The sequence below is a fragment of the Euphorbia lathyris genome, chromosome 9 (assembly GCF_963576675.1).
Source record: "Euphorbia lathyris chromosome 9, ddEupLath1.1, whole genome shotgun sequence".
In the NCBI taxonomy this organism is placed as follows: Eukaryota; Viridiplantae; Streptophyta; class Magnoliopsida; order Malpighiales; family Euphorbiaceae; genus Euphorbia; species Euphorbia lathyris.
Genome location: NC_088918.1, coordinates 78,772,956 through 78,785,279, shown reverse-complemented (window position 1 = coordinate 78,785,279; position 12,324 = coordinate 78,772,956). Strand labels below are relative to the sequence as shown.

The following is a 12,324-nucleotide window of genomic DNA, read 5'->3' as shown; positions in this document are numbered from 1 at the left end:
ATAGGTCGTTCCGTAAGTTCAAAAGGAAAAATGACCAAAATTGATAAGTTTAGGGGGTTGCGTATGGTTTAGGCCAATAATAAAATTTGAGGGACAAATTAGTCTTTTCCATCTAAATAAGTTATCCTCGTGTCTTATAAATCTAGATATAAATATAGGTGGGATAAGAGGTTTATCCATTTTTTGTCTCACCCTCCTATCTTCCAAACAAACGTGAGATAAGTTATCTTGTTTTTTCTATCTTTATCCCTATCTCATCTGAGGGCGAGCCTTGGCGCAACGGTAAAACGTTGTTGTCGTGTGACCAGAGGTCACGGGTTCGAGTCTTAGGAGCGGCCTCTTGCCAATGGCAAGGGAAGGCTTGCCCCCAATACACCCTTGTGGTGGGACCCCTCCCCGGACCCTCGCTCAGCGGGGACGCGTAATGCGACCGGGCCGCCCTTTTTTTTTTTTTTTATCCCTATCTCATCTCCTATATCTCATCTAATAAACACCTCATAAGAGTTTATGCTCTAGAGATAAGTGATGCCTAAATTAAAATTATGAGCTTGAGTTGTCAAAAAAAAAATCTGCGCAACCATTTCCCCCAAGTGAATATGATGTATATTGATGGTTTCAAAACCATTCTTCAAAGCCTAAATACTCTGAATCGGGACCAGTGCAACATACAGTCTTTTAAGAGGTTGTTGGAATTGATTTTTAACCATTTCTTTTCAAATTTAACTTAAAAGCCAAACTAAGAGGTTGTTATAGACGCTCTAATTTGCACCTTATTGGATGTTTTGTTATCAAGAAATCTATCAAATTTCTTGCTATGAAAAACAAACTTAACAGAACTATGAAGACCGGGATATGGAGTCGCAATTCAAGAGATTGATTCAAATTCGTTTTCTTTTGAGTTCTTTCACACAGTGGTTAAAGATCATGTTATCGCGAGTAGTCCTTGGTCTTTTGATAATCAACTCCTTATTATGAACGAATGGAGACAAGGTACGAAAACCGATTAAAATAAACTAAAAGCATGAAAACCTTCCATTGGCAAAATGGAATTGTTATTCTACAACAAGTTACACTGCTGCCATATTATAGAAAATCAACACTGTTTGAATAACTACATTTAAACCAACATGCCAAATCAAACTCACCATTACGGGCAATAGTTCATTGCATTCTAAAAATCCACTTCCCCATACTTAAGCCAGTCAACAAATTATGAACATCTAATTTATTTTGCTAACATTAAGCTCATATTTGTAGTTTTTTTTTTTAAAAATCATGCATTAAATAAAATCAGAATATAAGGCTTGAACAATGAAATCTGACATAAAATAGAATGTCTTTACAAGTTAATGGGCAGCACTATTCGCAGAACGACTAGCAAAAATGATACTAACATCATCAAACAAATGAATCAACCTATTACAATCATCAATAACAAAGTCGTAATAAGACATGAACAATTAAAAAAGCATTACTCATTTCATATGCGTTTAAAATTATATTCTCTACTGTTCGAAATAAGGTTTTAAAAGTGTTAAAAATATAAATTTCAAATACATATAAAACAAATAATACGCAATTAATCGTCTTTTATGTTCAAACCCTACTTTTCTAATTATCGGGGTCTTAAAACATCCCAAACCCTTCATTATTCTAATTCTAATGGCAAAAACATCCTAAAACCCTTCATCATTCTAAGTTTGGTGGAATTAAACTCCTGATCTTTTATTTCAACACATCAAACTCTATAATTTATCTTGATCACACAAGTTTCAAAAGCATATGACATGAATAATACTCCGATAAACGAGTTTTATATACAAATTTAACTTTTATGATAATAGAAGATTCAATATGACCAAAGATAAAAGATTAGCGGTTACTATGTTGAAATGCTCAATCGCCAAAATCAGAATGATCATTAGAGACCGAGACCTCATGACGCTTTTTGCCAAATGAAAAGAATGTATAAATAACATATCAACAATCCCATTACCTGAAATAGCCTATGCACCAAATGTGGAACACAGTTTTACATTGGATATGCATCTATAAATTATAGGTCTTATTCTTACAGTCTCCAAAGCACATAAAAATACCAGATCATAAATTAACAAACCCCATGTCCCATATTCAGCACTCTCACAGTTGATCATCATCATAATCATATCATCGTTTGAAGCTCCAATCGTTCGATTCACGACTCTTTTCAACAATGCCGTTCTCATTCAAGTATTCAACGAACTCATCAATAAGGTATGGCCAAGCACCCTCCGAATCATAATTTGATAGTGTAGGGTCTACAATCTGCACAGATGAGAAAGGAAAGGAATTAGAGCTCTCGACGATTAAAGTTTTGATAAATGCAACAACATTTGCGACAAGTATAACATTCCATACTAAGTAAGAACCTCAAATTATAATAGTTTCCAATTTTCCTTACAACATTTGTGACAAGTATAACATTCCATACTCGTGTACCATGCTGTTTCTGTTTCCTCTACAAACACTGACCAAAACGGTGCAGATATAAGAAGCTAAAAAAAAAACCAGAAAGCATGTGCACCATGCGGTTTTTTTGGACACCAGCACCAACTATTATTAACTATAGAAGCACTAGATAATCAATTTTCTAGTCCTCAAACATCTTTTTTATCTTCCAAGTCCGCAAGCTTCTTAAAATAGCTAGAACAAGTTTTCCACAGCCACATTTTTCAAGGCAGTTACAGTTGCCTGAAGTCCAAACAAATTGCGAAAGATCAAACCAATTGAGAGGATAGAAATTTCAAAAAGGCAATTATAACGGCAGCACAACCGATATATCCAACCGACAAGCAGCAGAAAGGGAACCATAATCAGCAACGGTGATTCACAAGGATGCAGTTTCAATTTAACTCTTTCATTATTAATTAGCATGCCCAAATCATATTCCTTAAAATATTTGGTGTATTTTCCATGAGACCTACTTGTTCACATCTAATTGTTGTGGCTTCAATTGTCAGGTGGGGGATTTATCTTTTGAGATTGGTATTTGTTACAGCTGTATTGCTGATATTTATAGCAAGTTCCCATTGTTGCAAAATAATTATTCGTGCCACACCAAATGGGACTTTCACTAAGTGGGGGGAGGAGGTTGGGGGCATCGAGGTTTCAAAACCTGGCCCCTTCCGCGGCAATAACTTAAAATATAAGTTCCTCATGCCATACTTCCTATAGCCATAATGTTTGTGATCATAAATGGGATAAAGTCTTTATGAGTAATTGGGGTTAAGCTGCATGCACTATTAATGTCAAACTTGAACGGAAGAAGATCTAAAGTAGCCCTTATTGATGATTCACATTTTTTATATGGTAAGCAAGCAGGCAGACATGTGGCAATTTTCTACTTAGAGCCACTTTGTAACTCAGGTTTCTAGGTAGGAAACCAAAGAACTCTTACATGGCTCAGATTAAAAGTTCAGGAGTAAACTTCTTTCTTTCTTTCCTTTTTTCCAAGACATCAAAAATCTTCACAAAGAAGTAGACTTCTGCTCTATAAATGCTTCATTATCAAATCAAAATTTAATAAGTGAAACTCTTTCCTTTGCAATTCAACTAAAAATGCAGTTTAACCCAAGGGCAAGACTCTTGCACCCACAGGCTCTGCCTAATCTTTTGCTTTTTCTACAAAGAGAAAAAAGAAAGAAAGAAAATTGTCCCTTTTTCTTCTCTATGGAAAGGAAAAAACAAAAAGTTTGGTAAATCTTACCCTGGTGAATTCCAATAGTTGAGCCCAAGTGTCCCTAGAGATTGCTTTATTATGTCGGGCCTGAAATGATTGCCATTCCAAAATTAGAATAAATAAACAAATGCAAGAATTATAAATAGATTATGAAAGAATGCTCAATTTAGCAGAAAGATTTAAGAATTCTTCTTCATTTCAATTTACAATATACTAATGCTAAGTCCGTGCGTATTTCATGTTAAATTTATTAGTAATTTAACATTTTAGACTTAGTTGACTTATCATTGGTTTTCTTTTTTCTTTAAGCATGTTCCACCCAGACCCCTTATCACCTTGCACCTCTAATAATCACAAGTATATCCATATGTGCACGTAAAAAAACTACCTGCAAAAACTGGCACCAATGTTCAACCAATGCCCAATGTTTTTCAGCAAAAAGAAGTTGCCACATTCCTATTGCTGTATCCAGTGCTAAAGACTTTTGACCCTGCAATCAACAAAAACCTGAGTTCCAGCAAAAATGCAGATAAGAAATACTTAAAAATCATTCAACAAGGTTTTGTATGGTACAAGCAGCTGACCACACAAATGGTAGCTAAAATATCAATATCTGGAATTACAAACTTGTTCAGCATGCAATTGACAACTATAATTGTATACTAGTACAAAATCCAGATGAATCAAGTAGACACATGGGTTAGAAGTCACAGACAGATTTCAAAGCACTTCTATGTTTGAACAAATTTCAAGAACATTTATTGAAATACCATGCTTTATAGCATCCCTTTTATGAGTTGTAAAGTAGATTTGTTTGTGAACAGCACAGAGAAATTATTGGGGAGAAAAGAAAGACAATAGCATCTGTTTATGACAGATTATTAGATATAAAGGGAACGCATCTTTCATCTAATTTAATCAAATAGGTTACACATGATGGCACACGCCATCTATAAGAGAGAAACCATATATCCCATCACTCCCGCGTAATAATGTCTACTTGATTACACCATTGTAAGACAAAAATCTGAAATGTAGATATACAAGTTCACATTTTAACTTCAAAAAATTGTTCTCTCACATTTTCTGATAATTTTATGATTTAGAGTTCTACACTTCTACAAATTTGATTCCTTAATTTTAGACATGTAAAGAACTGCAAATTATTCTACCTGCATAATAAACAGCATACAAGTGACAACTGCAATAATGCAAATTTCAGTAACAGGATTAACTAACTTGAGCCCGAGACTCAAGAAACCATAACTTCTATTGATAAAGACTGCGTGAGAGTTAATTCCCCTATGAACGCGTTAGGATTAACTAAAAACCAGCATTCCCAATACCCATTCCAATCTGATCTAAATTTATAATTACCCATCTTAATATTGTGTGTCACTCACTTTTCACCCCTTACATTTCAAATTTATGTGTATTTGAAAAGCAAATACCTGTAATCCAGATCAAACCAATAATATCCCTTCCTTTATAGATTAGTCAACTCATGCTAGTTTCTTAGTTCCATCACTGAATCAAAATATTCCCTCTTTCAATTCTTACATTTTCGTATTCTTCTCTCATTCGAAAAGAAATAGGAAAGCATTTCCAGAAAGAAGCAAAGGTCCATAATAGGAAGTTCCTAGGTTGGATATGGTCACGAGCACAAGGTGTTCTATTCCCCCTCAAAGTATATGCAATACGTTAGAAATTCATCCATCTTTAACACCTTCAAAATCTCCAATCCAAAAGAAAAACCTACATGATAGTATCCAATTTTATTCCATATATATGATAAGACTGCAAGCAGAAATTGATGTCTAGATTATGAACATGCGTAAAGACAAAACACAAGTTCAGGAAAAGAAGAGTACAACCATATCCGCCTACTTCAAGCAGGCCGGGAACCAGCACTTAAGAAATATTTAAGCTTCTTGCAACATACAGTTCTGACATAATAGCAGATTTAAAAAGATACAGGATTCACAAGTGGAAAAAGCAGCATACCAGCGAAGAAGGGTAAGATTTAAAAGCTAAAAAAAATGGTTAGTTAAGAAAAGCATTTGTATGGCATCTTTTACTACATTTGAGTGTTGAGTTTACAAAAAAGCTTTTCCTCCTAAAAACTTTAACTTAAGCAGACAAAATAGTCAACCTAAACTACCAAATTACTAGTTCAAAACTATGACTCTCAATCACATCACTTCGCATTTTGAAAATTAAGACTAATTCTTTGCCCTTTGAAGGCCTTAGATAAGCATATTAAGAAAAGAATATATAATTTCCTTGAAGGCACTAGATAAGCATTTTTTTTAAGGAAAGAAAGAAAAAGCAACAAGTTTGAATATGTATAAATAAAGGCAAACCTTTTCTTTTGCCCAACCAAATGCAAAGTTGTATATCTCACGGAACTTTTCTGGACAATTGAAGGACAAAATGATCATGTAAGCCACAGCAGGACAAGAAATATATCTCTTTTAAGGAGGGGCAAAAAGGAAGAAATCAGAATATGGATGATCATCATTATTGAAACTTTGTGAGCTTAACCACAATGAAATGTTTGAAAACACAATTCCTGATGATGTTCTTCAAAATTGATTTTATTGTACTTACGTTCATCCTTCAGCTCAGATCGCATGAATGGTATCCTTTCACGGAACTTATCCAAAGAATCTATCCTGCCATCAAAACATATAAGCTTAAACTAGTTTGGATAAATCAATCCAAATGATCTTGGAATATCACCAACTAATGAAGACGCACCAAGAATTGAAAAAAAATAAAATAATACATTTATACACTAACCCCAGTGCTTGTAATCCACCAATGAATTCCTGCTTGGAAAATTCACACATTGTGGCAGCCTTCATGTGCCACGAAACAACTAGCTGCAATTACAATTAAAAAAAAATGCATGGATTAACAAAGGTATACAGCTATACTAATAGTATATATGTTATTGAGCAATGATTATGTACAATTAAATATGGAAGTTTTCTAATTCTTGCAGTTCTGCTGAAGTACAGATAGAAGTATAGCAACTCCATCTTAAGAAACTGATGTTCATTACCCAAATCAAATGAAGCTGATGGCTAAAAGAAAAGGAAAATTAAAAGTTCGCCTGATGTTTATTATAGCCATAGTAAAATATAATAGATTGTTCAATCAAATGGAAGAATATCACAGAAAGTGCCAAATACAGCAAATACCTCAAAAGAAAGAACAAGCATGTAAACGGTGAATAAACCCTAGCAAGACAAACCACTCCCAACCCAACTCGATCAAAAATAAATGTCCATGAGTATGAAAAATTACACAACATCCGTAGCATACACATAGTATTAAACGTCATTATGAGCAAAATGAGAGTCATAAGCTTGACAAAGTTGAAAGCTAAATAAAGAAAAGTTATCTATTTTGAAAGGAAATATTCAAATCAAGCAGGGCATAAAACTGCAATTTGAGAGGTATAAGTATAACAATAAGTTATAAAACTCAAAACTGCTATATGTAGATCCATTGTTAATTTTAATGAGTTCTTGATGCACAATATAATTTTCATTTTAAAGTTGATACTCCAAGATCCTTGAGCAACATTTGGTTTTAAAAAAGGTGAGATGAAAACCTATAAGGCCAAGGATACGGAATAGACACATTCCTTCCTCTCATTTTTTTTGCTAAGTCAATAATATTGACAAGATGGATTTTCTTATTTTTTCCTCCCTCCCAACGAAACATACCTTTAAGCATGGAAAGGGAGTTCAGAAACCAAAGCAATATGGTGCATGATATGGGCAGGCCCGCAAAAGGAACATAGTTCCATACGTTCATGGAGTGCAGTACTTGGGGGTTAAGTCTTAGTTGGATCACTATTTAGGGACAAGGATTGTTTTGAGTTAAAATGATAGTACGTCTCTATGCATGTCTGTGTGTGCGTGTCTAATCCATCTAAATCAAGAGCCTAACATAATAGACTTGTTATTTGAAGCTGAGATGTTTTCAGAATTAGAATAGCTTGCAAGGATTTAAATAGAGTGGTTATTGCATAGGTACCTGCAGATTCATCATGGTTTGTTTTTGTTAATGAAAAATGTATAAAGGTAAATAAAAACCTTATCCAATGACTATCAAGCAGTCCCAGCCTGGTACGATAGTGGGTAACTTTATGTTACAAGGAAAATACAAACTAAAACCCATTCAATTGAATCAGTTCATCCACAAAGACAATACTAAAAGTGCAAATTTTCCGGCCATCTATTGCTATGAATAACAAACTATTGCCATTTCCATGAACAAATTTCAATTTTCAATTTCCTCCAAAGAACTTACAATGATTACAAATTCAATATTCCAATTCAGGTTACAAGAAATACTGTCTAGAATAAATGAACTTACAGATCACGACTTTATGTCAATCTCCAGTACAAGGGAAATCAGAGTATCAAAGAAGGCGTAAAAGAAATTCACTCTCAAAAAAGGACACTGAAAGTTAATGAGGCGTGAAAAATGAGGTAGCTTTTCATAGTCCTTTTTTTTAAAGCGTGGTGAATCTATAGTTTACAGTTGTAATGCGTTTCCAATATCCAGCAAGTAAAGGTGGAAATTGATTTTACAATTTTCATGCAAAAATATTGTCTCTCAATCATCTCCTCAATTGGTTTACCAAATTAAACACCTACCAAAACATAACCTTGATATCCTCTAACTATAGCTCCAAAAACATAAAAGACCATATCAATGGCCTTTCCTTAAATACGTCAATCAGTAAATGTCAACTTGAGCTTCTAAAGGCAAGTTCTGACATAAACCAGAAAGAACATGAGATAAAGGAAGCAAAACCTAATCTTCCAATAATTTTCTCAAGTCTATGGTAAATATTCATCAGAATATTCAAGGATAAAGCTTGCAACAGTTTAAATAAATAAACAAATAATCAACAAGTGCCATAAGCATCAATAAATTAAAGTATGGGGGCATTCAATGCATACGTACCATAACTATATCTTGAGGATCAACCTGACCAAAAGAAAAATTCATATGTTATTGAGAGTATATAACAGAAAAAGTTTAGTATTTTCAATAGATACATAAGCAGGGCAAAAAATGCATGCATTTGGAACGCAACTAACAAAATATTGGAAGGAGTAACCCAAAAAAATTTCATGAAATTCCAAATACCTGCAGGTCAGTACAAAGGAGAGTAATTCCGTCAACTAGTACCATATCAGTATAAGGATCTGCAAAACAGATTAAAAACAATTTTTCCAACTCATCAAGAACCTATTTCAATAGATAAACAATCCACACTTCATACCATGGCAGAAATGTGGAATTTTTCTAAGCTTATGATGTAAAACCTTCCTCAGTTGGAAAACCATCTGAAAAACAACAAAAGTTCTACAACATAACATACATGCTCTACTTGTTAATGGTCCATCCATACAAAATAGAAATCCAAAACCACATTCAATCGAGTATGAAAGAACATAGGGAAGGTGATGTTAAGAATTGCTAAGCTGCAAGAGTATTGATTTATTATAATAAATCCAAGTTAGCAATCAGCAAAATGGCCACTCAATATCTATCGTAGTTGAATATGAGCAAAACGATAAATATATACATACAATAGCATAGTGCCAACAGCATCCTAATGCAATAAGCATATAGCAATGTGTACATCAGTTTCACTAATAACGTCAGATTATACTTCTCAACTATAGCAATAAAAATATGAGAGCTTCAGTCAAACGGTGTAGTCAATCACCAAAACTAACTTTAGTTACACTAATTAAATGGATTAAAATTATTTTTATAGCTTCCCAAAAAAAATATTCAGTAGTAAAAGATAGCTCGACATTTTAGTTCTATAAATATCTATACTGTATCTTTTCAAATGTTCCACTTAAAGTGCAAAACAGATAGAAAATTTCACAGATGAGCTAAGCTTGCCTTTATAATTTTTGTAAAGCTCTTCCAAATGTCTAGAATCAGTATATGTTTTAATCTGGGGATGACTGTAGAACACATCAAATGCTCCTTCAAGATGCCAATCACTGGACTTCAAAGCCTGCAGAGCGGCTTTCTCACTGCACTTAGGAGAGTATATTATAAATATTTCCAGTTCTGAATCAAACAAAAACGAATTCAAGGAACGCAATAATTCTTCCCAAATCAATAACGAAAAAAAAAAACAAATATTTATTTTATAAATTACCAGTTTACAAGATTCAGTCAAGTTCAATAAACTATCCAAAAAGTAAAAACATGATGGCATTAAACACAAATTCAGGAAAACATAGACAAATTTAAGTCCTTAACTGAAAATAACTAACAAAATCCTCAAATGGAGGAAACTGAAAATTGCAAATAAAGATGAATATAATGGTTTGGAGAGAAAGGATCAGGATCCAAATCTCATTAGTAGTAACATGGAAGGTCAAGCTAGTTAAGAGCTTACTCTAGCTTGTAAAAGAAGCCTTAGAAAAATTCATTCTTAAGAATGAGAATATATTTAAATTCAAAGCAAAAAAAGATAGCACCTCAAAGACAAAGGAACTCAATAAAAATAAACAAATTGAAAGTTCCGTATTATCTATACATAAAGATATCTTTCAACCCCTCACTTCTTTTTATCAACTTAAATACAATAAAGGTTCTACAACAACTCAGTATCTATGTGTCCTTGAAAATAGGAGATAGAAAGAGGAGGAAGAGGAAAAGAATATCATACATAGGTGAATATCTGTGTGAGTGCGTATAAAAGATAGAGGCGAGAGAATAAAACAAACATTGCCTCATTTTCACTAGGCCATGCCAGACTTTTAATTCTTTCCCTTTCTGTGGTTACTACGGATTCACTTCTTTCAATTCAAAAATGAAATGGCCAATTTTGTACTTTCTTTGGATTTTCTTGGCATCCTCCATGATGCCTATGCTCCTAAAATATTGCTCTAAATCGATTGATAGAAGCCTGCTGATCTGTTCTGATAGATCAAAAGAGTAGGCATGGATAGAGAAGGAATCTATCAATAATAAAGGGAAATCTCCTATTTCTATCTTTCATTTTAAGACCTAATAAGGTAAGGATTCTCTTTCTATTCGTAACTTCTTCGCCTTAGTCATTTCACTAACAGCATCAAATCCGAATCTGAGATCTCCCAAGATCTAGTCTGGCCAACAGTTACCAAGTAACGAAGTCAACAGTAACGAGATCAGATTTTAACTCCATCGCCTCATTTTTACTTCACAAAGGAAGGAAAAAATAGGTCACAAAACTTATCAATATTTTAGCCAAATGAATTAGGACTAACAATTAAATTAAGTAAAAGGAAACCAATCACGAGAGAGAAGTAATGATCTCAAGCAAAATGAATTATATCACCGAATTCGAATAATTGGGTATATCAAGCCTTAGCATCTAACACCCGAGTATAGAATTTAGATAGTATTCAAACCCCAAATGCATCATCACGTGTACAATAGTCAAGTATACAATAATTGAATGTATGGAGAAGCCTTTGCATCATCATATGACATGTTTAGGTTGTGATCAAGTTTAACCCCTTCAAACTTGCTAACAATTATCTTCCATAAAATGCCCGAGAAGTGGATGTGCAAGAAAATATCGCTGCCACTCTCAAGAAAAAACTCCAATTTATAATAGGCAACCACCATTAAATCTTTTATACCTAGGAACTTTTAGAACGACGAAAATTTCAATCAAAAATCATAAAAAATTCAAGTAGTTAAATCTAATTAACATTTACCTTGCCCCCGTTATTGTCATGAATTGCTGAACTTTGTCACGGTTCCCTCTACTTAACTTGTGCTGCCTCTGTTCAAAGAAAAACAGATAAACAAACTGCTGTCACATGGAGAGAAGAGAGATAACATAGCAACATCAAACAAATGACCGTTATTCATATGTAAAAAACAGAAAAACACTGAAAAATCTCTCAATGAAAAAATTGATTTAATGAAAAAGTTTCCATATCCTCTGTTCATTCCTTCCTCTTATGGCAACTTTTTTCAGAGGAAAATAAAATTGATTAGGTCATCAGAAATCGCTCACCTCCATCACGGATGAAATCGAAAACTTGGAATTCAGGGAAGGAAAACCAGAAATGTAAAGCAGAGATGGAAGAGGAGCAACACAATCGCGAAGAGCGAAGAAATAATGGGAGTGGGGACAGTGGGACCAATGCAGAGGAAGGAGACAGAGATGCTGTGGGTGTTGAATAAGGGTTTTTATTCCTCTTTTGTCTGTGATTCACAGTATTTTCTATTTATCACTTTTTCACCCTCTTTACTTTTCTTTTGTATACATTTTAGTACCGGTTAAATGTACCATAGGTCACTGAACTTACGTGTTTATCTCAAAATGGTCACTCAATTTCAATTTATCTCAATAAAATTAGGGTTGAACAAAACTAACCGGAAAACCGATTTCCGAAACCGAAAAATAGGTTAACCGTAACCGATGGACTAGTTTACGGTTTTTATTTTAAAAACCGATGGTTAACCGAAACCGAAAAATAAACCGATTATATATTAATACACATAAAACTAGTATAAATATATGTAGAAATTTAATTATCAATCTATAA

The 12,324-nt window shown here is 33.6% G+C and overlaps 1 protein-coding gene across 1 annotated transcript; it reads right to left on the bottom strand.

Annotated features, from left to right (window-relative positions):
- Nucleotides 1–1,965: 1,965 nt before the first annotated feature.
- LOC136205988 (uncharacterized) lies at nt 1,966–11,949 on the bottom strand. The gene is made up of 11 exons (XM_065996870.1): nt 11,790–11,949; nt 11,485–11,552; nt 9,668–9,804; nt 8,897–8,955; nt 8,711–8,734; nt 6,524–6,606; nt 6,332–6,396; nt 6,085–6,134; nt 4,110–4,211; nt 3,749–3,808; nt 1,966–2,307 (listed from the first exon to the last, which is right to left on the bottom strand). Exons 1-11 carry the CDS (start codon nt 11,793–11,795, stop codon nt 2,170–2,172), a joined length of 792 nt encoding a protein of 263 aa, XP_065852942.1. The 5' UTR covers nt 11,796–11,949; the 3' UTR covers nt 1,966–2,169.
- Nucleotides 11,950–12,324: the final 375 nt, after the last annotated feature.

Bases quoted from the DNA above. Each gene is read 5' to 3' on its own strand.
- LOC136205988 (XM_065996870.1), bottom strand. The intron at 8,956-9,667 runs GCAAGCTTAGCT...TCTGTTTTGCAG, and splicing joins GCTTTACAAAAATTATAAAG to ATCCTTATACTGATATGGTA. The intron at 2,308-3,748 runs GTAAGATTTACC...TCATCTGTGCAG, and splicing joins AACTATTGGAATTCACCAGG to ATTGTAGACCCTACACTATC.